At 41.3% G+C, this 27,500-nt stretch overlaps 1 protein-coding gene across 1 annotated transcript in view; it reads left to right on the top strand.

The window, feature by feature from the left end:
- Positions 1-27,500, top strand: part of ppp1cbl (protein phosphatase 1, catalytic subunit, beta isoform, like) — a 29,918-nt gene that overhangs the window by 2,129 nt on the left and 289 nt on the right. The window contains exons 2-8 of the mRNA XM_077237955.1: positions 5,707-5,838; positions 7,606-7,836; positions 12,758-12,862; positions 12,950-13,021; positions 17,285-17,436; positions 26,341-26,475; positions 27,286-27,500. The exon at positions 27,286-27,500 is cut by the window's right edge and continues 289 nt beyond it. Of these exons, the coding sequence (XP_077094070.1) occupies positions 5,707-5,838; positions 7,606-7,836; positions 12,758-12,862; positions 12,950-13,021; positions 17,285-17,436; positions 26,341-26,475; positions 27,286-27,390 (932 nt within the window). The 3' untranslated portion in view covers positions 27,391-27,500. The remainder of the gene's footprint in view (positions 1-5,706; positions 5,839-7,605; positions 7,837-12,757; positions 12,863-12,949; positions 13,022-17,284; positions 17,437-26,340; positions 26,476-27,285) is intronic.

The following is a 27,500-nucleotide window of genomic DNA, read 5'->3' as shown; positions in this document are numbered from 1 at the left end:
GGGCGGGGCTTGACTGTCTGAGGGGAACTGAATGGATGGTTGTGGTTTGCTATTGGCTGATCTCATGTGAGTGACAGGTTATAGCCCCGCCCATTCTCATCTTATTCTTATTCAAGATTATTAAAACTAGCCTATAGCCTATTGATATCATCCATAAATCATTTAGATTCTAAATTATTGTTTAGTCAGCATGAAGTCAAAATGGATAATTCTTGTTTTTATGGAATATGTTCAGAATAAACACAGCAATATTCCATAAAAAACAAGAATTGTCCATTTTGACTTAATGCTGACTAAAAGTGCAGCTGTGCAGCTGTTTCAATGTGTGTGTGTGTGTGTGTGTGTGTGTGTGTGTGTGTGTGTGTGTGTGTGTGTGTGTGTGTGTGTGTGTGTGTGTGTGTGTGTGTGTGTGTGTGTGTGTGTGTGTGTGAGATTCTCCAGAACGCCGCAAAACCTTCATCCTTCATTCCACACAAGACCTTATTTGGTTGTGCAGAGTTGGGGAAAAAGAGATCTGAAAATAGCCGGGACTGGTTTTCATCAGAGCCAGAAAACACACACACACACACACACACACTGATTCCTTAAGACGAAACATACTGAGAGGTTTAGTAACGGCATTATTACAGATGTTCGTATGTTTTCTCCTCGTCTACTGAATCATACAGTAATTCTGAGATCAAAAGACCCAAATATAATAAACCCAAATATAATAAACCCAAATATAACTCATTGTGTGAAAATGTTTCCCACTCAGAGACGCGCGGGTCCTTAAAAACCCTTATATTTAGTTTTGAAGGGGAAATGAAACGTCCATGTTTTGGAACTGGTAGTAGCTACATATATTAGAAAAATCACATCGCCTAAGATTTTATTTTAAAAAGTTGTTAAAACCACAGATATGACACAATTATTTTCGTAATTTCTAGCTGGCTATCCATCTAGCGAGTCGCCATTTTGGCGTGACGTCACAGCCTACGTAGCGGGGTTGGTTGGTTCTGTTGGTGAGTGAAGAGAGTGAAGCGTTTCTGGACCGGCCTGAATACACACTTGATTTGAAATGGAGGAAGACGAACTTGAAAGCCCTGTTGAGCCCGTGTGTCCCGTTGCGTATGCATTCGAGCCGATACGGCGTGGGAACCGAGCTAGCGTGATCACCTGCTATTGCTCTGTTGCAGGTCAGCACACCTGATTTTGCGGGACACGAGGGAGAGAACTTACTATTATTATACTAGGTGAATACATATTGATTTTATATTAGATGTCTTTCTTTTTGCAGTGATGTTAACATGCTTTAAATTGCTAATGGCTTTATAAAAATGTTAATGACGGCGCTGTGAATGTCACTAATAATATAAAACTCATTCTAACAGCACGGGTCTATTCAATCTAAATAATTAAGTGAAAATAATAATCCAATCGCTAAAAAGCACATTTCCAAATAAGCACATAAATTCCACCAGGAAAGACTAGAAAATTCAGTGCATCTTGAATCTATATTTTTTGTCTGATCTGGCAGCTTCGAGTCGGGCCTTCTCATTCATTACGTGTCTGTAGATCTCATACCGTTTTCCCCGGGAGTCTCCCGTATTTCACATCCATCTCCCGCCCCCGTCCCGTCTTGTTATTTCTCCCGTGAAACTCCCGTAATTTGTATGGCCCAAATCTCGTTATATGCAGCGAAGCAAACGGCGCACTTTATTTTAATGCAAACATGTTGTTAAATGCGTCGTTTATTCCAAGCGCGCTGTATCTTTTTTATGGGCATGATGAGCGATGCTCAAAAATGAATCACTTTTTTTTTTAGTCGATTCTGTTCAAAGACTTCATCAAACAAGTTGGCAGATCTGAAATCGGTTCGCGAATCACTTTGAATGATCAGTTCAGTTCCTCACGCACTGAATCACTGAAGCGCTTCACACTCTTGAATGAAGTGGACCTACAGTACAGTCTAGTGAAAGCAAATCTGCAAATCTATCATATTGTTTCCCAGCGATGAAGATCTTTATTAGTTGAACATCTTCGTATGCTGTCTGTGAATGAATGATTCCACAGGACGATACATTCCATTTCATTTCATTCAGGTAATAAATTTTACAACCAAACCGATTATTACGCCACGATAGCATGATCCGTCTGCTGTGAAGACGCTGATCTTGATCATGTATTGCTACCATGGTGTTGACAAGAGACAGGAATATGATGCCAGACATCGCGAACAATGTTTCCATGTGCAGTTTGTTAACGTCGTCTTTTTGTCTGGTACTAATAAAGTTCACTAGCTAAACACTAAGTTAGCGTTAGCTAGTTCATGCTTACAGCTGTTAGACAACAATGACTGTACCTAACGTTAGTTGTTCGCTGGTTCGACCAGAGCTCTTACATGCATCTTTCACTGTATTTTACTGAACTCAGCACAGAGCAAACCCACCCCGTGACGTCACCGGTTATAATACTGCACAATGGCGGCGCCCTTGCCGCGAAAGATATAACGGTGTTTCTTTTTTCTTTTATATGTTAACATTTGTCATGTTTCTTATATAAGTTTTGATTATTGTGGAAATCCATCTTGTAAATCATGTAAACTTGACTGACTGCTTCATTTCCCCTTTAAAGCAATAAAGAGTCATTATTAGTGATGTGAAATGAACATTTTGTTCAATACCGATAATTCTTATATTGGAATGCCGATAACCGATATATCGGCTAATAAATCTAAATAAAAAAATGTATCATATTTTTGAGATCCTGATTACAAAAAAGTCGAGTGTGTGAGAATAGAGTCGAGTGTGTGAGAATAGAGCGGAGTCGAGTGTGTGAGAACGGAGTCGAGTGTGTGAGAACGGAGTCGAGTGTGCGAGAACGGAGTCGAGTGTGCGAGAACTGAGTCGAGTGTGCGAGAACTGAGTCGAGTGTGCGAGAACTGAGTCGAGTGTGCGAGAACTGAGTCGAGTGTGCGAGAACTGAGTCGAGTGTGCGAGAACTGAGTCGAGTGTGCGAGAACTGAGTCGAGTGTGCGAGAACTGAGTCGAGTGTGCGAGAACGGAGTCGAGTGTGCGAGAACTGAGTCGAGTGTGCGAGAACTGAGTCGAGTGTGCGAGAACTGAGTCGAGTGTGCGAGAACTGAGTCGAGTGTGCGAGAACTGAGTCGAGTGTGCGAGAACTGAGTCGAGTGTGCGAGAACTGAGTCGAGTGTGCGAGAACTGAGTCGAGTGTGCGAGAACGGAGTGTCGAGTGTGCGAGAACGGAGTGTCGAGTGTGCGAGAACGGAGTGTCGAGTGTGCGAGAACGGAGTGTCGAGTGTGCGAGAACGGAGTGTCGAGTGTGCGAGAACGGAGTGTCGAGTGTGCGAGAACGGAGTGGAGTGTTCGAGAACGGAGTGTCGAGAGTGTGCGAGAACGGAGTGTCGAGAGTGTGCGAGAACGGAGTGTCGAGAGTGTGCGAGAACGGAGTGTCGAGAGTGTGCGAGAACGGAGTGTCGAGAGTGTGCGAGAACGGAGTGTCGAGAGTGTGCGAGAACGGAGTGTCGAGAGTGTGCGAGAACGGAGTGTCGAGTTCGAGAACGGAGTGGAGTGTGCGAGAACGGAGTGTCGAGTTCGAGAACGGAGTGGAGTGTTCGAGAACGGAGTGGAGTGTTCGAGAACGGAGTGGAGTGTTCGAGAACGGAGTGTCGAGAGTGTGCGAGAACGGAGTGTCGAGAGTGTGCGAGAACGGAGGGTGCCGAGTGTGTGCGAGAACGGAGGGTGCCGAGTGTGTGCGAGAACGGAGGGTGCCGAGTGTGTGAGAGAACGGAGGGTGCCGAGTGTGTGAGAGAACGGAGGGTGCCGAGTGTGTGAGAGAACGGAGGGTGCCGAGTGTGTGAGAGAACGGAGGGTGCCGAGTGTGTGAGAGAACGGAGGGTGCCGAGTGTGTGAGAGAACGGAGGGTGCCGAGTGTGTGAGAGAACGGAGGGTGCCGAGTGTGTGAGAGAACGGAGGGTGCCGAGTGTGTGAGAGAACGGAGGGTGCCGAGTGTGTGAGAGAACGGAGGGTGCCGAGTGTGTGAGAGAACGGAGGGTGCCGAGTGTGTGAGAGAACGGAGGGTGCCGAGTGTGTGAGAGAACGGAGGGTGCCGAGTGTGTGAGAGAACGGAGGGTGCCGAGTGTGTGAGAGAACGGAGGGTGCCGAGTGTGTGAGAGAACGGAGGGTGCCGAGTGTGTGAGAGAACGGAGGGTGCCGAGTGTGTGAGAGAACGGAGGGTGCCGAGTGTGTGAGAGAACGGAGGGTGCCGAGTGTGTGAGAGAACGGAGGGTGCCGAGTGTGTGAGAGAACGGAGGGTGCCGAGTGTGTGAGAGAACGGAGGGTGCCGAGTGTGTGAGAGAACGGAGGGTGCCGAGTGTGTGAGAGAACGGAGGGTGCCGAGTGTGTGAGAGAACGGAGGGTGCCGAGTGTGTGAGAGAACGGAGGGTGCCGAGTGTGTGAGAGAACGGAGGGTGCCGAGTGTGTGAGAGAACGGAGGGTGCCGAGTGTGTGAGAGAACGGAGGGTGCCGAGTGTGTGAGAGAACGGAGGGTGCCGAGTGTGTGAGAGAACGGAGGGTGCCGAGTGTGTGAGAGAACGGAGGGTGCCGAGTGTGTGAGAGAACGGAGGGTGCCGAGTGTGTACGAGAACCAGTGTGTGAAGCCAGCGCTGCGAGTGAACCGAGAATAATCCCGGACCGCAGATACTGATTCATAATCAATGACTCTTTACTTGATGGTGTTTATATCATTCCTGCAAACTCATCCGCCTTCAAGTGAGGAAAGTTCCTGTGCCGCTTTCTTTTCATCTTACCGTTTAATGCCGTTTAAAGTAGTATTTTCTGCTTTGTTTACAGAAGTAACCGCTTTTTTATTAATTGTATACATTTTTTGTTAAAACTTGTATTATTTGAACTGTAAAGTTGTTTAAATCATAATTTATGGTTTAGTGACATCACGAAAAAAAAAGAATCATGGTGTGTGTGTGAGTGTGTGTGTGTGTGTGTGTGTGTGTGTGTGTGTGTGTGTGTGTGTGTGTGTGAGAGAGAGAGAGAGAGAGTGAGTGTGTGTGTGTGTTGTGCCCATATAAGGTCATCATTGTGAGGAGATTTATGTTTAATCATACACTGTTCTCAAACAGGTTCTTTATGTGTGTGTTTCTGGTTTGACTGGCTCCTCCAGTGTGTGTGTGTGTGTGTGTGTGTTACAGCGTCTGAAACACTTCCTGTGAGTCTGTGTTTGTCTGATTGATCTATTAGCATCATTTGGTCCTGAATTCTGAGTAGTATGGTTTAATTTAGTGTGTGATTTGGAAAAGATCTGCGTCTGCCATACATTTCCATTATTAAAGCAACACTAAGTAAGATTTTTTACGTCAAAATAATGTTTCCACAATCGTTTCAGTGGTTCATCAAGTCGTGACATGGTGAATTGCACTTATGCCACAGCTTTGCAGTCCTTTATCTGATATATCCACACACACACACACACACAAACTCAGCGTATGGTATCAGTTAGTAAAGTAATATGTTGGCATGGAGTCTGTGGTCTGTCCTGCCATATGAGTTCTCATGTTATTCTCTCTCTCTCTCTCTCTCTCTCTCTCTCTCTCTCTCTCTCTCTCTCTCTCTCTCTCTCTCTCTGTGTGTGTGCGTGTGTGTGTGTGCGTGTGTGTGTGTGCGCGTGCGTGTGTGTGCGCGTGCGTGTCAGTGCGAGGATGCCGTCCAGGGAAGATCGTTCAGATGACGGAGTCGGAGGTTCGGGGTTTGTGCATCAAGTCTCGTGAGATCTTCCTCAGTCAGCCGATCCTGCTGGAGCTGGAGGCGCCGTTGAAGATCTGCGGTGAGTCTGTGCCAAGCATGCTGAACAGTGAAGCTAAACCATCTCGATTACCCCCCAGTATTGGTCCCGGTATAGATCCCAGTATAGGTCCCAGTATAGATCCCAGTATAGGTCCCAGTATTGCTCCCATTATAGATCCCAGTATTGCTCCCTGTATAGATCCCAGTTTAGGTCCCAGTATTGGCCTCAGTATAGATCCCTGTATAGATCCCTGTATAGGTCCCAGTATAGATCCCAGTATAGATCCCAGTATAGATCCCAGTATAGGTCCCAGTATAGATCCCAGTATAGGTCCCAGTATAGGTCCCAGTATAGATCCCAGCATTGGCCCCAGTATTGGTCCCAGTATAGATCCCAGTATTGGCCACAGTGTAGATCCCAGTATCGGTCTCAGTTTAGGTCCCAGTATTGGCCCCAGTATAGATCCCAGTATAGCTCCCATTATAGCTCCCATTATAGGTCCCAGTATATATCCCAGTATAGGTCCCAGTATAGGTCCCAGTATAGGTCCCAGTATAGGTCCCAGTATTGGTCCCAGTATTGGCCCCAGTATTGGCCCCAGTATTGGTCCCAGTATCGGTCCCAGTATCAGTCCCAGTATCAGTCCCAGTATCGGTCCCAGTATAGGTCCTAGTATAGGTTCCAGTAATGGTCCCAGTAATGGTCCCAGTATAGGTCCCAGTATAGGTCCCAGTATAGGTCCCAGTATTGGTCGCAGTATAGGTCGCAGTATAGGTCGCAGTATAGGTCCCAGTATTGGTCCCAGTATTGGTCCCAGTATTTTTCCCAGTATAGGCCCCAGTATAGGCCCCAGTATAGGCCCCAGTATTGGTCCCAGTATAGGTCCCAGTATTGCTCCCAGTATTTGTCCCAGTATCGGTCCCAGTTTAGGTCCCAGTATTGGACCCAGTATTGGACCCAGTATTGGACCCAGTATTGGACCCAGTATAGGTCCCAGTATAGGTCCCAGTATAGGTCCCAGTATTTTTCCCAGTATAGGTCCCAGTATAGGTCCCAGTATTGGTCCCAGTATAGGTCCCAGTATTGCTCCCAGTATTTGTCCCAGTATCAGTCCCAGTTTATGTCCCAGTATCGCTCCCAGTATCGGTCCCAGTATCGGTCCCAGTATAGGTCCCAGTATCGGTCCCAGTATCGGTCCCAGTATCGGTCCCAGTAAAGGTCCCAGTATAGGTCCCAGTATTGGTCCCAGTATTGGTCCCAGTATAGGTCCCAGTATAGGTCCCAGTATAGGTCCCAGTATTGGTCCCAGTATAGATCCCAGGATTGGTCCATCGCTCTCTTTTCTCTGACGGCGGTTCGACAAACACCCGCCTCCTGTCACTCACTCGTCTCATTGAATAGAAAAACACTTCTCGTCAGATTATAGCAGAAGTGGAAAAAAAATAAAATGTAAAAGTTAAGCAAATGTACTGTACTAAACATTTTTGGTCTTTTACTAAATATATTTTTCACAAAAATAATTTGGGCTCTAAAATTTGATGTCTAAGCAAGTTGTGTCCAATTTTGAAGTTGACATCACAAAAATTGACTTCCCTGAGAGATTCTGTTCAGGTGCTTGAGCAATAATAGCCACTGTTTGATGCGTTATCTTGTCACAAAATAATAAATATATCTCAATATCACTAAACAGTCACCAAATATGGAACCTTGTTTGGCACAGCTTACCCCTACAGTCTTGATGCAGTCAGCAGCTGTGATTTAAAGCTCAGAACTATAGATATATAATGATGTTGATGTGTGTGTCAGGTGATATCCACGGCCAGTACACAGATCTCCTGAGACTGTTCGAGTACGGCGGCTTCCCCCCCGAGGCGAATTACCTGTTCCTGGGGGATTACGTGGACCGAGGCAAGCAGTCTCTGGAGACCATCTGCCTCCTGCTGGCCTACAAGATCAAGTACCCGGAGAACTTCTTCCTCCTGCGGGGGAACCACGAGTGCGCCTCCATCAACCGCATCTACGGCTTCTACGACGAGTGTGAGGAACATTCATCCTCACACACACACACACACACACACACACACACACACACACACACACACACACACACACACACACACACACACACACACACACACACACACACACACACACACACACACACACCTGTATCCTCACACACATATCTGCATTACAGTTCATCTATACCAGGGGTGCCCAATCCTGCACAGTTCATCTCCAACCCTAATCAAACACCTACAGGTGTGAAGGTTACCAGTGAAGGTCTTCAGGATCTCCACTGCAGAATGACTCTTGTGTTTGATTAGGGTTGGAGATGAACTGTGCGGGATCGGGAACCCCTGTTCTATACAGTCAACAACAGTGTTGGGGAAAGTTGCTTTTAAAAGTAATGCATTATAATATTGCGTTCAAAAATGTAACCAATTGCGTTAGTTATTTACTTCTAAAAAAAAAAAAAGTTTTTTTGACAAATGTTAAGACTGTTTTTTGTTTCAAAAGTGAAGTGATTAATCCTTGGAAATGCACATTTACTGCTGTAGAGTACAGTAGAGATAGAGATAGAGCACAGTAGAGATAGTGTACAGTAGATGTAGAGTACAGTAGAGATCGAGTACAGTAGAGATACAGTAGTGTACATTGAGATAAGAGTACAGTAGAGGTGGAGTACAGTAGAGGTGGAGTACAGTAGCGGTAGAGTACAGTACAGGGTACAGTGGAGGTGGTGTACAGTAGAGAGTACAGTAGAGTAGAGGTAGAGTAGAGGTAGAGTAGAGTAGAGGTAGAGTAGAGGTAGAGTACAGTAGAGGTAGAGTACAGTACAGAGTACAGTGGAGGTGGTGTACAGTAGAGAGTACAGTAGAGTAGAGGTAGAGTAGAGTAGAGGTAGAGTAGAGGTAGAGTAGAGGTAGAGTAGAGGTAGAGTACAGTAGAGGGAGAGTGGAGTAGAGGTCGAGTACGATAGAGTACAGTAGAGGGAGAGTACAGTAGAGGGAGAGTACAGTAGAGCTAGAGTACAGTAGAGGGAGAGTACAGTAGAGGTAGAGTACGGTAGAGGTAGAGTACGGTAGAGAGTACAGTAGAGGTAGAGTACTGTAGAGTACAGTAGAGGTAGGGGTAGAGTACAGTAGATGTAGAGGTAGAGTACAATAGAGGTGGTGTACAGTAGAGTAGAGGTAGAGTACAGTAGAGGTGGTGTACAGTGGAGTAGAGGTAGAGTACGGTAGACGTAGAGTACGGTTGAGGTAGAGTACAGTAGAGAGTACAGTAGAGCTAGAGTACAGTAGAGAGTACAGTAGAGGTAGAGTACAGTGGAGGTAGGGGTAGAGTACAGTAGATGTAGAGGTAGAGTACAATAGAGGTGGTGTACAGTAGAGTAGAGGTAGAGTACAGTAGAGGTGGTGTACAGTGGAGTAGAGGTAGAGTACGGTAGACGTAGAGTACGGTAGAGGTAGAGTACAGTAGAGAGTACAGTAGAGGTAGAGTACAGTAGAGAGTACAGTAGAGGTAGAGTACAGTGGAGGTAGGGGTAGAGTACAGTAGAGTAGAGGTAGAGTACAGTAGAGTAGAGGTAGAGTACAGTAGAGGTAGGGGTAGAGTACAGTAGAGTAGAGGGTGAGTACAGTAGAGAGTACAGTAGAGGTGGTGTACAGTAGAGTAGAGGTAGAGTACAGTAGAGGTAGAGTACAGTAGAGGTAGAGTACAGTAGAGGTAGAGTACAGTAGGGGTAGGGGTAGAGTACAGTAGGGGTAGAGTACAGTAGAGGTAGAGTACAGTAGAGGTAGGGGTAGAGTACAGTAGAGGTAGGGGTAGAGTACAGTAGAGTAGAGGTAGAGTACAGTAGAGGGTGAGTACAGTAGAGAGTACAGTAGAGGTGGTGTACAGTAGAGAGTAGAGTACAGTAGAGGTAGAGTGCAGTAGAGGTGGTGTACAGTAGAGTAGAGGTAGAGTACAGTAGAGGTAGGGGTAGAGTACAGTAGAGGTAGAGTGCAGTAGAGGTGGTGTACAGTAGAGAGTACATTAGAGGTGGTGTACAGTAGAGAGTAGAGTACAGTAGAGAGTAGAGTACAGTAGAGAGTAGAGTACAGTAGAGAGTAGAGTACAGTAGAGGTGGTGTACAGTAGAGAGTAGAGTACAGTAGAGAGTAGAGTACAGTAGAGGTGGTGTACAGTAGAGAGTACAGTAGAGGTAGAGTACAGTATAGAGTACAGTGGAGTACAGTAGAGGTTGTGTACAGTAGAGTGCATTAGAGTAGAGTACAGTAATGTAGAGTACAGTAGTGTACATTAGAGTAGAGTACAGTAGTGTACATTAGAGTAGAGTACAGTAGTGTACATTTGAGTAGAGTACAGTAGTGTACATTAGAGTAGAGTACAGTAGTGTGCATTAGAGTAGAGTACAGTAGTGTGCATTAGAGTAGAGTACAGTAGTGTACATTAGAGTAGAGTACAGTAGTGTAGAGTACAGTAGTGTACATTAGAGTAGAGTGCATTAGAATACAGTAGTGTACATTAGAGTAGAGTACAGTAGTGTAGAGTACAGTAGTGTACATTAGAGTAGAGTACAGTAGTGTACATTAGAGTAGAGTACAGTAGTGTGCATTAGAGTAGAGTACAGTAGTGTGCATTAGAGTAGAGTACAGTAGTGTGCATTAGAGTAGAGTACAGTAGTGTGCATTAGAGTAGAGTACAGTAGTGTAGAGTACAGTAGTGTACATTAGAGTAGAGTGCATTAGAATACAGTAGTGTACATTAGAGTAGAGTACAGTAGTGTAGAGTACAGTAGTGTACATTAGAGTAGAGTGCATTAGAGTACAGTAGTGTACATTAGAGTAGAGTACAGTAGTGTAGAGTACAGTAGAGGGCGCCGCTCAAACAAACCTTTCAGGTGCTGTTATGGATTAAACAACAATAGGAAACAGGAGAAGGAAGTTCAACACTCTTATTTATAAATCTAATCTAAAGTAGGGGTGTCCATGGTTAACCGATTAACCGTTAAAAATTGCGTTACCGAGTGAAACATTTTGCTTGGTTAAGTGGCGTCAATGGCGTGCATTGAATTTAGTTGTAATACATTTTTGCACCGCCAGAGCGCTCCCAGACATTTGAATTGTCCACAAGAAGTTCACTTTTCATAATTTTAAGGCCGTAAATAGGCTTTCATTTCTCAAATAGTGTAATGTCTTAATTTTAGTTTGAATAGGTCTTAAATTAAGGAAAGACGAGGTGTATTCACCTTGCTGAGGGGGATGTGATCAAAGCCTGGAGTGGAGCGAAAGCACGTTCCTCTCTCCACTCTAGCATTCTATAATCACTTCGCTAACAGTCCACTCCTGGTTTTCAATTCCCGCTCACAGAAAAAAACTAACATGTAAAAAGACCGCTTACAAGTAAACATTTTTTTAATAGTTGGTTGGGATGAGTAGCCTAACTGAGTAGCCTATTTAATTGGAATATCAAATAGGTTGTGCGATTATTTAAAAAAAATCTCCATCTCCATGTTTTCGGTGCTGACGCGTACATGTAATGTAGCCTGGGTTGCGCTGCCAATAACCTAAAAGCTGTCAAAAAGAACAGGCAAAAGTAATGATTATGAATATGTCAAATATAGCAAGGAGACATTTTAATTGTTTCCAGGCTCACTCAGCTGGAAAGATGAAGTTGACAATGCTGATTCGCGATCTTCGCAGTGAACGCGCCTGAGAGAAATGCACTTTTCATACGGATTACATAAGCAGAGAGCAGTCTGTTTTCTTTCGTTTTGAATTGTTGTGTTTAAAAGTAGACATTTCAATATAGATTTATTTCTCAGGTCTGTGAGACAACTAGGCTACCTTATAGCCTACGCTGAGTTTCGGAATTCGTTATGAGATGAGCTCCAGTTCACGCGCCGGCGGCTCCGTATTATCTAATGTCTGCTATATTTACTTATTTCCAGGTAATTGGTTGATGAAACATTGATTAAAATGAAGATACAATTAATACAAAACGAAATTCACTTTAAAGAAAGGCTTTGTGCATTCTGTTTGAGGTCTCTGTGAAAGTTTTAGTGCCGCTTCCAGAACTGCCACGTTCCATATAAATGCGAACACGAAAAATAAAATAAAATGAATATTTTATGTTCTGGGGAGAACTGACCCTTCTTCATTCGGCAGTAGTACTTTTGGTTTGTGCAACAATATTTTGCCACCTAAAAGTTAAAGATGTTTTGTGCAGTTATTAAAGGTGTTAAAAATGAGCTACCCCTTTCTCGTGTGTCTGTATCTCGGGGTTGCGGCGCGTACACTATGGTTAACCGAGTATTAACCGCTAAGGGCCTCCGTTAACGGTTAATGAAAAACTTGAAAACGTGCAGCCCTAATCTAAAGTAATGTTTGCTTATTAGTATGGTTGAATTAGATCATTAAAGGTATGCAGCATTGGTTAATAAAGTGAGATTAAATACATAAAATATAATTGTGTAATTTAATATAGTTAATTATAAAAGTTTTGCGTAAAATTCTGAGATTGCATTTTACTGTTTTTATTCATTTTTGAGGAAAACTGAATGTTTCCATGCAAGTGAGATGAATAAATGCATGTTCACATTTAGTGTAGAATTACAATAACCATCATGTTTACACACACACACGCACACAAACACACACGCCTCCTCACTTTATTTCTCTCAACATGAGGACAGGAGAGCTGCCAGTCAATAAATGTGTAAAAGGAACTACCGTTACTTATTTGAAAAGTAATGCGTTACTTTACTAGTTACTTGAAAGGTTACAAGTTACTTGTAATGAGTTACACAGAACACTGGTCATGATAATGTGAAACCATGATTGTTTTCTTAGATTTGGGGGTGAAATAATGACAGCTGGACTTTACTCGACCGTTTCCATGAGATCAGTTGTGTTGTAACAGCGTATTTGTATTTGTTGTTTTTGTTCCTCCAGGCAAACGCAGGTTTAACATCAAACTGTGGAAGACGTTCACCGACTGCTTCAACTGTCTGCCGATCGCAGCCATCGTCGACGAGAAGATCTTCTGCTGTCACGGAGGCAGGTTTCCACGGCAACACCTTCACTGGCGGGAGTATATCCCATAATACTGGAGATGATCAAAAACTGCTGTTTCTGCTTTCACAGGTCTCTCTCCAGATCTTCAGTCCATGGAGCAGATCAGACGCATCATGAGACCGACAGATGTACCTGACACAGGTGAACACACAAACACACTACACACACACACACACCTGACACAGGTGAACACACACACACACTACACACACACACACACCTGACACAGGTGAACACACACACACCTGACACAGGTGAACACACAAACACACTACACACACACACACCTGACACAGGTGAACACACACACACACTACACACACACACACCTGACACAGGTGAACACACACACACACACTACACACACACACACACCTGACACAGGTGAACACACACACACACCTGACACAGGTGAACACACACACACACTACACACACACACACCTGACACAGGTGAACACACACACACACACACACACACACCTGACACAGGTGAACACACACACCTGACACAGGTGAACACACACACACACTACACACACATACACCTGACACAGGTGAACACACACACACACTACACACACACACACCTGACACAGGTGAACACACACACACACTACACACACACACACACACACACACACACACACACACACACCTGACACAGGTGAACACACAAACACACTACACACACACACACCTGACACAGGTGAACACACAAACACACACACACCTGACACAGGTGAACACACACAGACACTACACACACACACACACACCTGACACAGGTGAACACACACACACCTGACACAGGTGAACACACAAACACACTACACACACACACACCTGACACAGGTGAACACACACACACACTACACACACACACACCTGACACAGGTGAACACACACACACTACATATACACACACCTGACACAGGTGAACACACACACACACACTACACATACACACACCTGACACAGGTGAACACACACACACACCTGACACAGGTGAACACACACACTACACACACACACACACACACACACCTGACACAGGTGAACAGACACACACACACACACACACACACACCTGACACAGGTGAACAGACACACACACTACACACACACACACCTGACACAGGTGAACACACACACACACACACCTGACACAGGTGAACACACACACACCTGACACAGGTGAACAGACACACACACTACACACACACACACCTGACACAGGTGAACACACACACACCTGACACAGGTGAACACACACAGACACTACACACACACACACACCTGACACAGGTGAACACACACACACCTGACACAGGTGAACAGACACACACACTACACATACACACACCTGACACAGGTGAACACACACACACTACACACACACACACCTGACACAGGTGAACACACACACACACACTAAACACACACACACCTGACACAGGTGAACACACAAACACACTACACACACACACACCTGACACAGGTGAACACACACACACACACACCTGACACAGGTGAACACACACAGACACTACACACACACACACACACACACACACACACCTGACACAGGTGAACACACACACACCTGACACAGGTGAACACACAAACACACTACACACACACACCTGACACAGGTGAACACACACACACTACACACACACACACCTGACACAGGTGAACACACACACACTACACATACACACACCTGACACAGGTGAACACACACACACACACACCTGACACAGGTGAACACACACACACACTACACACACACACACACACACACACACACCTGACACAGGTGAACAGACACACACACTACACACACACACACCTGACACAGGTGAACACACACACACACACACACCTGACACAGGTGAACACACACACACCTGACACAGGTGAACAGACACACACACTACACACACACACACCTGACACAGGTGAACACACACACACACACACACACACACCTGACACAGGTGAACACACACAGACACTACACACACACACACACACCTGACACAGGTGAACACACACCTGACACAGGTGAACAGACACACACACTACACATACACACACCTGACACAGGTGAACACACACACACTACACACACACACACCTGACACAGGTGAACACACACACACACACACCTGACACAGGTGAACACACAAACACACTACACACACACACACCCGCCACAGGTGAACACACACACACACACCTGACACAGGTGAACACACACAGACACTACACACACACACACACACCTGACACAGGTGAACACACACACACCTGACACAGGTGAACAGACACACACACTACACACACACACACACCTGACACAGGTGAACACACACACACACACACCTGACACAGGTGAACAGACACACACTACACACACACACACCTGACACAGGTGAACACACACACACACACCTGACACAGGTGAACAGACACACACACTACACACACACACACACACACCTGACACAGGTGAACACACATACACACACACTACACACACACACCTGACACAGGTGAACACACACACACACACACACACACACCTGACACAGGTGAACACACACACACACACACCTGACACAGGCGAACACACACGCACTACACACACACACACCTGACACAGGTGAACACACACACACTACACACACACACCTGACACAGGTGAACACACACACACACACACCTGACACAGGTGAAGACACACACACACACCTGACACAGGCGAACACACTACACACACACACACACACCTGACACAGGTGAACACACACACACATTACACACACACACACCTGACACAGGTGAACACACACACACACACCTGACACAGGTGAACAGACACACACACACCTGACACAGGTGAACAGACACACACACACCTGACACAGGTGAACACACACACTACACACACACCTGACACAGGCGAACACACACACACACACACACACACACACCTGACACAGGTGAACACACACACTACACACACACCTGACACAGGCGAACACACACACACCTGACACAGGTGAACACACACACACACACACACCTGACACGGGTGAACACACACACACACACCTGACACAGGTGAACACACACACACACACACCTGACACAGGTGAACACACACACACACACCTGACACAGCTGAACACACACACACACACACCCGACACAGGTGAACACACACACACACAGACCCGACACAGGTGAACACACACACACACACCCCTGACACACACACACACACACGACACAGGTAAACACACACACAAACCTGACACAGGTGAACACACACACACACACCCCTGACACATGTGAACACACACACACACTACACACACACACGACACAGGTGAACACACACACACCTGACACAGGCGAACACACACACACACACACTACACACACACACACACACCTGACACAGGTGAACACACACACACCTGACACAGGTGAACAGACACACACACACACCTGACACAGGTGAACAGACACACACACACCTGACACAGGTGAACACACACACTACACACACACCTGACACAGGCGAACACACACACACACCTGACACAGGTGAACACACACACACACACACACACACACACCTGACACAGGTGAACACACACCTGACACGGGTGAACACACACACACACACACACACACCTGACACAGGTGAACACACACACACACACACACCTGACACAGGTGAACACACACACTCACACCTGACACAGGTGAACACACACACTCACACCTGACACAGGTGAACACACACACACACCTGACACAGCTGAACACACACACTTACACACCCGACACAGGTGAACACACACACACAGACCCGACACAGGTGAACACACACACACACACACCTGACACACACACACACACACGACACAGGTAAACACACACACAAACCTGACACAGGTGAACACACACACACACACACACACACACCTGACACATGTGAACACACACACACACTACACACACACACGACACAGGTGAACACATACACACCTGAAACAGCTGAGCTCATACACTGAATATTTTTCTTACTCAGTATTTTTGTTATGACTTCAGTTAAAAAGAAATTCTGAAATTGATACATTTACTGTAGAAATAACTTCAATTAAGTCTTGTTTTCTGAAAATGTAGTTCATTTTCTAGTGAACTGATAAATGCAGACAGACAATCTCCTGCTTGAACTTAATAAAACTATTGGTGTGTGTGTGTGTGTGTGTGTGTGTGTGTGTGTGTGTGTGTGTGTGTGTGTGTGTGTGTGTGTGTGTGTGTGTGTGTGTGTGTGTGTGTGTGTGTGTGTGTGTGTGTGTGTGTGTGTGTGTGTGTGTTCAGGGCTGCTGTGTGATCTGCTGTGGTCAGACCCGGATAAGGATGTTCAGGGTTGGGGTGAGAACGACCGCGGCGTCTCCTTCACCTTCGGCGCCGATGTGGTCAGCAAATTCCTGAACCGCCACGACCTGGACCTCATCTGCCGCGCACATCAGGTGACAAAATACACAACATTACTCAAATACACAACATGACTGAAATACACAACATTACTCAAATACACAACATTACTGAAATACACAACATTACTCAAATACACAACATTACTCGCATCAGGTGACAAAATACACAACATTACTCAAATACACAACATTACTCAAATACACAAATACACAACATTACTCAAATACACAACATTACTCAAATACACAACATTACTCAAATACACAACATTACTCGCATCAGGTGACAAAATACACAACATTACTCAAATACACAACATTACTCAAATACACAACATTACTCATATACACAATATCACTCGCATCAGGTGATGTCAATACACAATATTACTCAAATACACAATATCACTCGCATCAGGTGATGTCAATACACAATATTACTCAAATACACAATATCACTCGCATCAGGTGACAAAAATACACAATATTACTCAAATACACAATATCACTGGCGTCAGGGGACAAAAATACACAATATTACTCAAATACACAATATCACTCGCATCAGGTGACTTCAATACACAATATTACACAAATACACAATATCACTCGTATCAGGGGACAAAAATACACAATATTACTCAAATACACAATATCACTCGCATCAGGGGACAAAAATACACAATATTACTCAAATACACAATATCACTCGCATCAGGTGATGTCAATACACAATATTACTCAAATACACAATATCACTCGCATCAGGGGACAAAAATACACAATATTACTCGCATCAGGTGATGTCAATACACAATATTACTCAAATACACAATATCACTCGCATCAGGGGACAAAAATACACAATATTACTCAAATACACAACATTACTCGCATCAGGTGATGTCAATACACAATATTACTCAAATACACAACATTACTCACATCAGGGGACGTCAATACACAATATTACTCAAATTCACAATATCACTCGCATCAGGGGACAAAAATACACAATATTACTCAAATACACAATATCACTCGCATCAGGTGACGTCAATACACAATATTACTCAAATATACAATATCACTCGAATCGGGTGACAAAAATACACAATATTACACAAATACACAACATTACTCACATGAGGTGACTTCAATACACAATATTAGTCAAATACACAACATTACTCACATCAGGTGACTTCAATACACAACATTACTCGCATCAGGTGACGTCTATACACAATATTACTCAAATATAAAATATCACTCGCATCAGGTGACAAAAATACACAATATTACACAAATACACAACATTACTCACATCAGGTGACTTCAATACACAACATTACTCGCATCAGGTGACAAAAATACACAATATTACTCAAATACACAATATAACTCGCATCAGGTGACAAAAATATACAATATTACTCAAATACACAATATCACTCGCATCAGGTGACTTCAATACACAATATTACTCAAATAAACAACATTCCTCGCATCAGGTGACTTCAATACACAATATTACTCAAATGCACAAAATTACTCGCATCAGGGGACAAATACACAATATTACTCAAATACACAACATTATTTGCATCAGGTGTCGTCAATACACAATATTACTCAAATACACAACATTACTCGCATCAGGTGACGTCAATACACAATATTACTCAAATACACAACATTACTCGCATCAGGGGACAAAAATACACAATATTACTCAAATACACAACATTACTTGCATCAGGTGACGTCAATACACAATATTACTCAAATACACAACATTACTCACATCAGGGGACAAAAATACACAATATTACTCAAATACACAACATTACTCGCATCAGGTGATGTCAATACACAATATTACTCAAATACACAACATTACTCGCATCAGGTGACGTCAATACACAATATTACTCAAATACACAACATTACTCGCATCAGGTGATGTCAATACACAATATTACTCAAACACACAACATTACTCGCATCAGGTGACAAAAATATACAATATTACTCAAATACACAATATCACTCGCATCAGGTGACAAAAATACACAATATTACTCAAATACACAATATCACTCGCATCAGGTGACTTCAATACACAATATTACTCAAATACACAACATTACTCGCATCAGGTGACTTCAATACACAATATTACTCAAATACACAACATTATTCACATCAGGTGACTTCAATACACAATATTACTCAAATACACAAAATTACTCGCATCAGGGGACAAATACACAATATTACTCAAATACACAACATTATTTGCATCAGGTGTCGTCAATACACAATATTACTCAAATACACAACATTACTCGCATCAGGTGACTTCAATACACAATATTACTCAAATACACAACATTACTCGCATCAGGTGACTTCAATACACAATATTACTCAAATACACAACATTATTCCCATCAGGTGACTTCAATACACAATATTACTCTAATACACAACATTACTCGCATCAGGTGACTTCAATACACAATATTACTCAAATACACAACATTATTCGCATTAGGTGACAAAAATATACAATATTACTCAAATATACAACATTACTCGCATCAGGTGACGTCTATACACAATATTACTCAAATACACAATATAACTCGCATCAGGTGACAAAAATATACAATATTACTCAAATACACAATATCACTCGCAATCAGGTGACAAAAATATACAATATTACTCAAATACACAATATCACTCGCATCAGGTGACGTCAATACACAATATTACTCAAATATACAATATCACTCGAATCAGGTGACAAAAATACACAATATTACACAAATACACAACATTACTCACATGAGGTGACTTCAATACACAATTTTACTCAAATACACAACATTACTCACATCAGGTGACTTCAATACACAACATTACTCGCATCAGGTGACGTCTATACACAATATTACTCAAATATAAAATATCACTCGCATCAGGTGACAAAAATACACAATATTACACAAATACACAACATTACTCACATCAGGTGACTTCAATACACAACATTACTCGCATCAGGTGACAAAAATACACAATATTACTCAAATACACAATATAACTCGCATCAGGTGACAAAAATATACAATATTACTCAAATACACAATATCACTCGCATCAGGTGACAAAAATATACAATATTACTCAAATACACAATATCACTCGCATCAGGTGACAAAAATACACAATATTACTCAAATACACAACATTACTCGCATCAGGTGACAAAAATGCACAATATTACTCAAATACACAACATTACTCGCATCAGGTGACTTCAATACACAATATTACTCAAATACACAACATTATTCGCATCAGGTGACTTCAATACACAATAGTACTCAAATACACAACATTATTCGCATCAGGTGACAAAAATATACAATATTACTCAAATACACAACATTACTCGCATCAGGTGACAAAAATACACAATATTACTCAAATACACAACATTACTCGCATCAGGTGACTTCAATAAACAATATTACTCAAATACACAACATTATTCGCATCAGGTGACAAAAATATACAATATTACTCAAATATACAACATTATTCGCATCAGGTGACTTCAATACACAATATTACTCAAATACACAACATTATTCGCATCAGGTGACAAAAATATACAATATTACTCAAATATACAACATTATTCGCATCAGGTGACTTCAATACACAGCATTACTCGCATCAGGTGACGTCAATACACAATATTACTCAAATACACAATATCACTCGCATCAGGTGACAAATATACACAATATTACACAAATACACAACATTACTCGCATCAGGTGACTTCAATACACAATATTACTCAAATACACAACATTATTCACATCAGGTGACTTCAATACACAATATTACTCAAATACACAATATCACTCGCATCAGGTGACAAAAATACACAATATTACTCAAAAACAACATTACTCGCATCAGGTGACGTCAATACACAATATTACTCAAATATACAATATCACTCGAATCAGGTGACAAAAATATACAATAATACTCAAATACACAACATTACTCGCATCAGGTGACGTCTATACACAATATTACTCAAATACACAATATCACTCGAATCAGGTGACAAATACACAATATTACTCAAAAACATAACATTACTCGCATCAGGTGACGTCAATACACAATATTACTCAAATATACAACATTACTCGCATCAGGTGACGTCAATACACAATATTACTCAAATATTCTATATCACTCGAATCAGGTGACAAAAATATACAATATCACTCGCATCAGGGGACAAAAATACACAATATTACTCAAATACTCAATATCACTCGCATCAGGTGACAAAAATACACAATATTACTCAAATATACAATATCACTCGCATCAGGTGACAAAAATACACAATATTACTCAAATACTCAATATCACTCGCATCAGGGGACAAAAATACACAATATTACTCAAATACTCAATATCACTCGCATCAGGGGACAAAAATACACAATATTACTCAAATACTCAATATCACTCGCATCAGGTGACAAAAATACACAATATTACTCAAATACACAATATCACTCGCATCAGGTGACAAAAATACACAATATTACTCAAATACTCAATATCACTCGCATCAGGTGACAAAAATACACAATATTACTCAAATACTCAATATCACTCGCATCAGGTGACAAAAATACACAATATTACTCAAATACACAATATCACTCGCATCAGGTGACAAAAATACACAATATTACTCAAATACTCAATATCACTCGCATCAGGGGACAAAAATACACAATATTACTCAAATACTCAATATCACTCGCATCAGGTGACAAAAATACACAATATTACTCAAATACACAATATCACTCGCATCAGGTGACAAAAATACACAATATTACTCAAATACTCAATATCACTCGCATCAGGGGACAAAAATACACAATATTACTCAAATACTCAATATCACTCGCATCAGGTGACAAAAATACACAATATTACTCAAATACTCAATATCACTCGCATCAGGGGACAAAAATACACAATATTACTCAAATACTCAATATCACTCGCATCAGGGGACAAAAATACACAATATTACTCAAATACTCAATATCACTCGCATCAGGTGACAAAAATACACAATATTACTCAAATACTCAATATCACTCGCATCAGGGGACAAAAATACACAATATTACTCAAATACTCAATATCACTCGCATCAGGGGACAAAAATACACAATATTACTCAAATACTCAATATCACTCGCATCAGGTGACAAAAATATACAATATTACTCAAATACACAATATCACTCGCATCAGGTGACAAAAATACACAATATTACTGAAATACACAACATTATTCGCATCAGGTGACAAAAATATACAATATTACTCAAATACACAACATTACTCGCATCAGGTGACAAAAATACACAATATTACTCAAATACACAACATTACTCGCATCAGGTGACTTCAATACACAATATTACTCAAATACACAACATTATTCGCATCAGGTGACTTCAATACACAATAGTACTCAAATACACAACATTATTCGCATCAGGTGACAAAAATATACAATATTACTCAAATACACAACATTACTCGCATCAGGTGACAAAAATACACAATATTACTCAAATACACAACATTACTCGCATCAGGTGACTTCAATAAACAATATTACTCAAATACACAACATTATTCGCATCAGTTGACAAAAATATACAATATTACTCAAATATACAACATTATTCGCATCAGGTGACTTCAATACACAATATTACTCAAATACACAACATTATTCGCATCAGGTGACAAAAATATACAATATTACTCAAATATACAACATTATTCGCATCAGGTGACTTCAATACACAGCATTACTCGCATCAGGTGACGTCAATACACAATATTACTCAAATACACAATATCACTCGCATCAGGTGACAAATATACACAATATTACACAAATACACAACATTACTCGCATCAGGTGACTTCAATACACAATATTACTCAAATACACAACATTATTCACATCAGGTGACTTCAATACACAATATTACTCAAATACACAATATCACTCGCATCAGGTGACAAAAATATACAATATTACTCAAATACACAATATCACTCGAATCAGGTGACAAATACACAATATTACTCAAAAACATAACATTACTCGCATCAGGTGACGTCAATACACAATATTACTCAAATATACAACATTACTCGCATCAGGTGACGTCAATACACAATATTACTCAAATATTCAATATCACTCGAATCAGGTGACAAAAATATACAATATTACTCAAATATACAATATCACTCGCATCAGGGGACAAAAATACACAATATTACTCAAATACACAATATCACTCGCATCAGGTGACAAAAATACACAATATTACTCAAATACACAATATCACTCGCATCAGGGGACAAAAATACACAATATTACTCAAATACACAATATCACTCGCATCAGGTGACAAAAATACACAATATTACTCAAATACACAATATCACTCGCATCAGGTGACAAAAATACACAATATTACTCAAATACACAATATTACTCGCATCAGGGGACAAAAATACGCAATATTACTCAAATACACAATATCACTCGCTTCAGGTGACAAAAATACACAATATTACTCAAATACATAACATTACTCGCATCAGGTGACGTCAATACACAATATTACTTAAATATACAATATCACTTGCATCAGGTGACGTCAATACACAATATTACTTAAATACACAATATTACTCAAATACTCAATATCACTCGCATCAGGGGACAAAAATACACAATATTACTCAAATACTCAATATCACTCGCATCAGGTGACAAAAATACACAATATTACTCAAATACTCAATATCACTCGCATCAGGTGACAAAAATATACAATATTACTCAAATACACAATATCACTCGCATCAGGTGACAAAAATACACAATATTACTGAAATACACAACATTATTCGCATCAGGTGACAAAAATATACAATATTACTCAAATACACAACATTACTCGCATCAGGTGACAAAAATACACAATATTACTCAAATACACAACATTACTCGCATCAGGTGACTTCAATACACAATATTACTCAAATACACAACATTATTCGCATCAGGTGACTTCAATACACAATAGTACTCAAATACACAACATTATTCGCATCAGGTGACAAAAATATACAATATTACTCAAATACACAACATTACTCGCATCAGGTGACAAAAATACACAATATTACTCAAATACACAACATTACTCGCATCAGGTGACTTCAATAAACAATATTACTCAAATACACAACATTATTCGCATCAGTTGACAAAAATATACAATATTACTCAAATATACAACATTATTCGCATCAGGTGACAAAAATATACAATATTACTCAAATATACAACATTATTCGCATCAGGTGACTTCAATACACAGCATTACTCGCATCAGGTGACGTCAATACACAATATTACTCAAATACACAATATCACTCGCATCAGGTGACAAATATACACAATATTACACAAATACACAACATTACTCGCATCAGGTGACTTCAATACACAATATTACTCAAATACACAACATTATTCACATCAAGTGACTTCAATACACAATATTACTCAAATACACAATATCACTCGCATCAGGTGACAAAAATATACAATATTACTCAAATACACAATATCACTCGAATCAGGTGACAAATACACAATATTACTCAAAAACATAACATTACTCGCATCAGGTGACGTCAATACACAATATTACTCAAATATACAACATTACTCGCATCAGGTGACGTCGATACACAATATTACTCAAATATTCAATATCACTGGAATCAGGTGACAAAAATATACAATATTACTCAAATATACAATATCACTCGCATCAGGGGACAAAAATACACAATATTACTCAAATACACAATATCACTCGCATCAGGTGACAAAAATACACAATATTACTCAAATACACAATATCACTCGCATCAGGGGACAAAAATACACAATATTACTCAAATACACAATATCACTCGCATCAGGTGACAAAAATACACAATATTACTCAAATACACAATATCACTCGCATCAGGTGACAAAAATACACAATATTACTCAAATACACAATATTACTCGCATCAGGGGACAAAAATACGCAATATTACTCAAATACACAATATCACTCGCTTCAGGTGACAAAAATACACAATATTACTCAAATACATAACATTACTCGCATCAGGTGACGTCAATACACAATATTACTTAAATATACAACATCACTCGCATCAGGTGACGTCAATACACAATATTACTTAAATACACAATATCACTCGCATCAGGTGACAAAAATATACAATATTACTCAAATACACAACATTACTCACATCAGGTGACAAAAATCCACAATATTACTTTTAAACTGAGTCCAAAATTTTCCTATGCTTTTTTTCGTATTCGTGAGTCGGTGGCCCTGAATTGTAAAAACATCTCTGAAAATTCTTGCTACGGATGTGAAAAACACAGAAAATCGAACCCGATCTAAATTTTTTTATGACGGAAGAAACTTTCGAAGGCAACACTACATGAGGTCGTATTTATTTTTTAACGTGGAAATTTTGGATGGGAATTTTGGACTCGGTGTGCAAGGACCTTTATTGTGGCTGCGGTGTATCACGTGACAAATTTAGCGTGTCGCCATGGAAACAGCAAGGGGAAACATTCTAAAATAACGCTCGCCACTCACTCTGGGGCGTCAGTTAGAATATTTAAACTTGCACGTGAAAGAGTTAAGAGTTGTTTTTCTTGTTTTGCAGGTGGTTGAAGACGGCTACGAGTTCTTCGCCAAACGGCAGCTGGTGACGTTGTTCTCGGCGCCGAACTACTGCGGCGAGTTCGACAACGCCGGAGGAATGATGAGCGTCGACGAGACTCTGATGTGCTCCTTCCAGGTGTCACATGACTTACCTTCATACGCGGATCTAACAGAACATGTTTCTCCACAGAATCAAAGAAATTATATTTCACTCAAAGAAAACAATGCTTTAGGACAGCCTGAACGTTAACTCTAGCGCCACCAACTGTCTGAAGTTGCACTTGCATTTATGCTAACTTTTGAACTGTAAGGGCTAAAAAACTAAATCCCATTACACCCGATGACTTCGTGAACATTTTTCCACCAATTTGAATATTCCGGAAACCTACTTTTTCGATCTCATCCAATTTTTACCAAAAAGTTCAATAATGGGCATGTAAAAATAGCCGTGAGGCTGGATCTCCGCAATGATATGGTGTATAAAGATCAACGTGTCCACGAAAATCCTTAAAAAAATAAAACAATTTAGGGGGAAATTGTGTTCAGTTGTCATGAAAATAATGTCACTATAGCAAAAGATCATATTGGCCCAATTTAATTTGATATGTTTATGTACTTTGATTTTGGAGGGAAATGTGGTGTTTTTGTGAAATTCGCTTATGAATAATCCTCATGGGAACTATTCACAATTCTTTCGGAAATTATGTTTTAAGATCAGAGAACAGTTTCTAATTTATCGAAGCCCATTTCTGCCATAAAAAAGTCATGCTTTGGTAATAGAAATTATTATTTCAACTTTTTATGACTTAATATTACATAATTATGAATTTTTAAGTCATGATTTTGACTTTTCATCTCATATGACTTAGTATGTCATAATTCTGATTAACCATTTGCTATATCGCTTTAAAATGTGACTAAAGCTGTTTCTCGTTGTTGTTCTCAGATTTTGAAGCCGTCGGAAAAGAAGGCGAAGTATCAGTACGGCGGGATGAACTCCGGGCGCCCCGTCACTCCGCCCAGAACGGCCACGCCCCCGAAGAAACGCTGAGGGGGCGGAGCCTCAACCCGAACGGCCACGCCCCCGAAGACCCGCTGAGGGAGCGGAGCTACAACACGCGTGAACCGGCATGAAGACTGTCTTGAAAATACAAATGATGT

This window comes from Siphateles boraxobius, unplaced genomic scaffold, assembly GCF_051911475.1.
Source record: "Siphateles boraxobius isolate OS27281-9 unplaced genomic scaffold, OSU_SipBor_1 214, whole genome shotgun sequence".
Lineage (NCBI taxonomy): Eukaryota > Metazoa > Chordata > Actinopteri > Cypriniformes > Leuciscidae > Siphateles > Siphateles boraxobius.
Note: the sequence above shows the minus strand (reverse complement) of the source record. Positions and strands in the feature narration are given on the sequence as shown.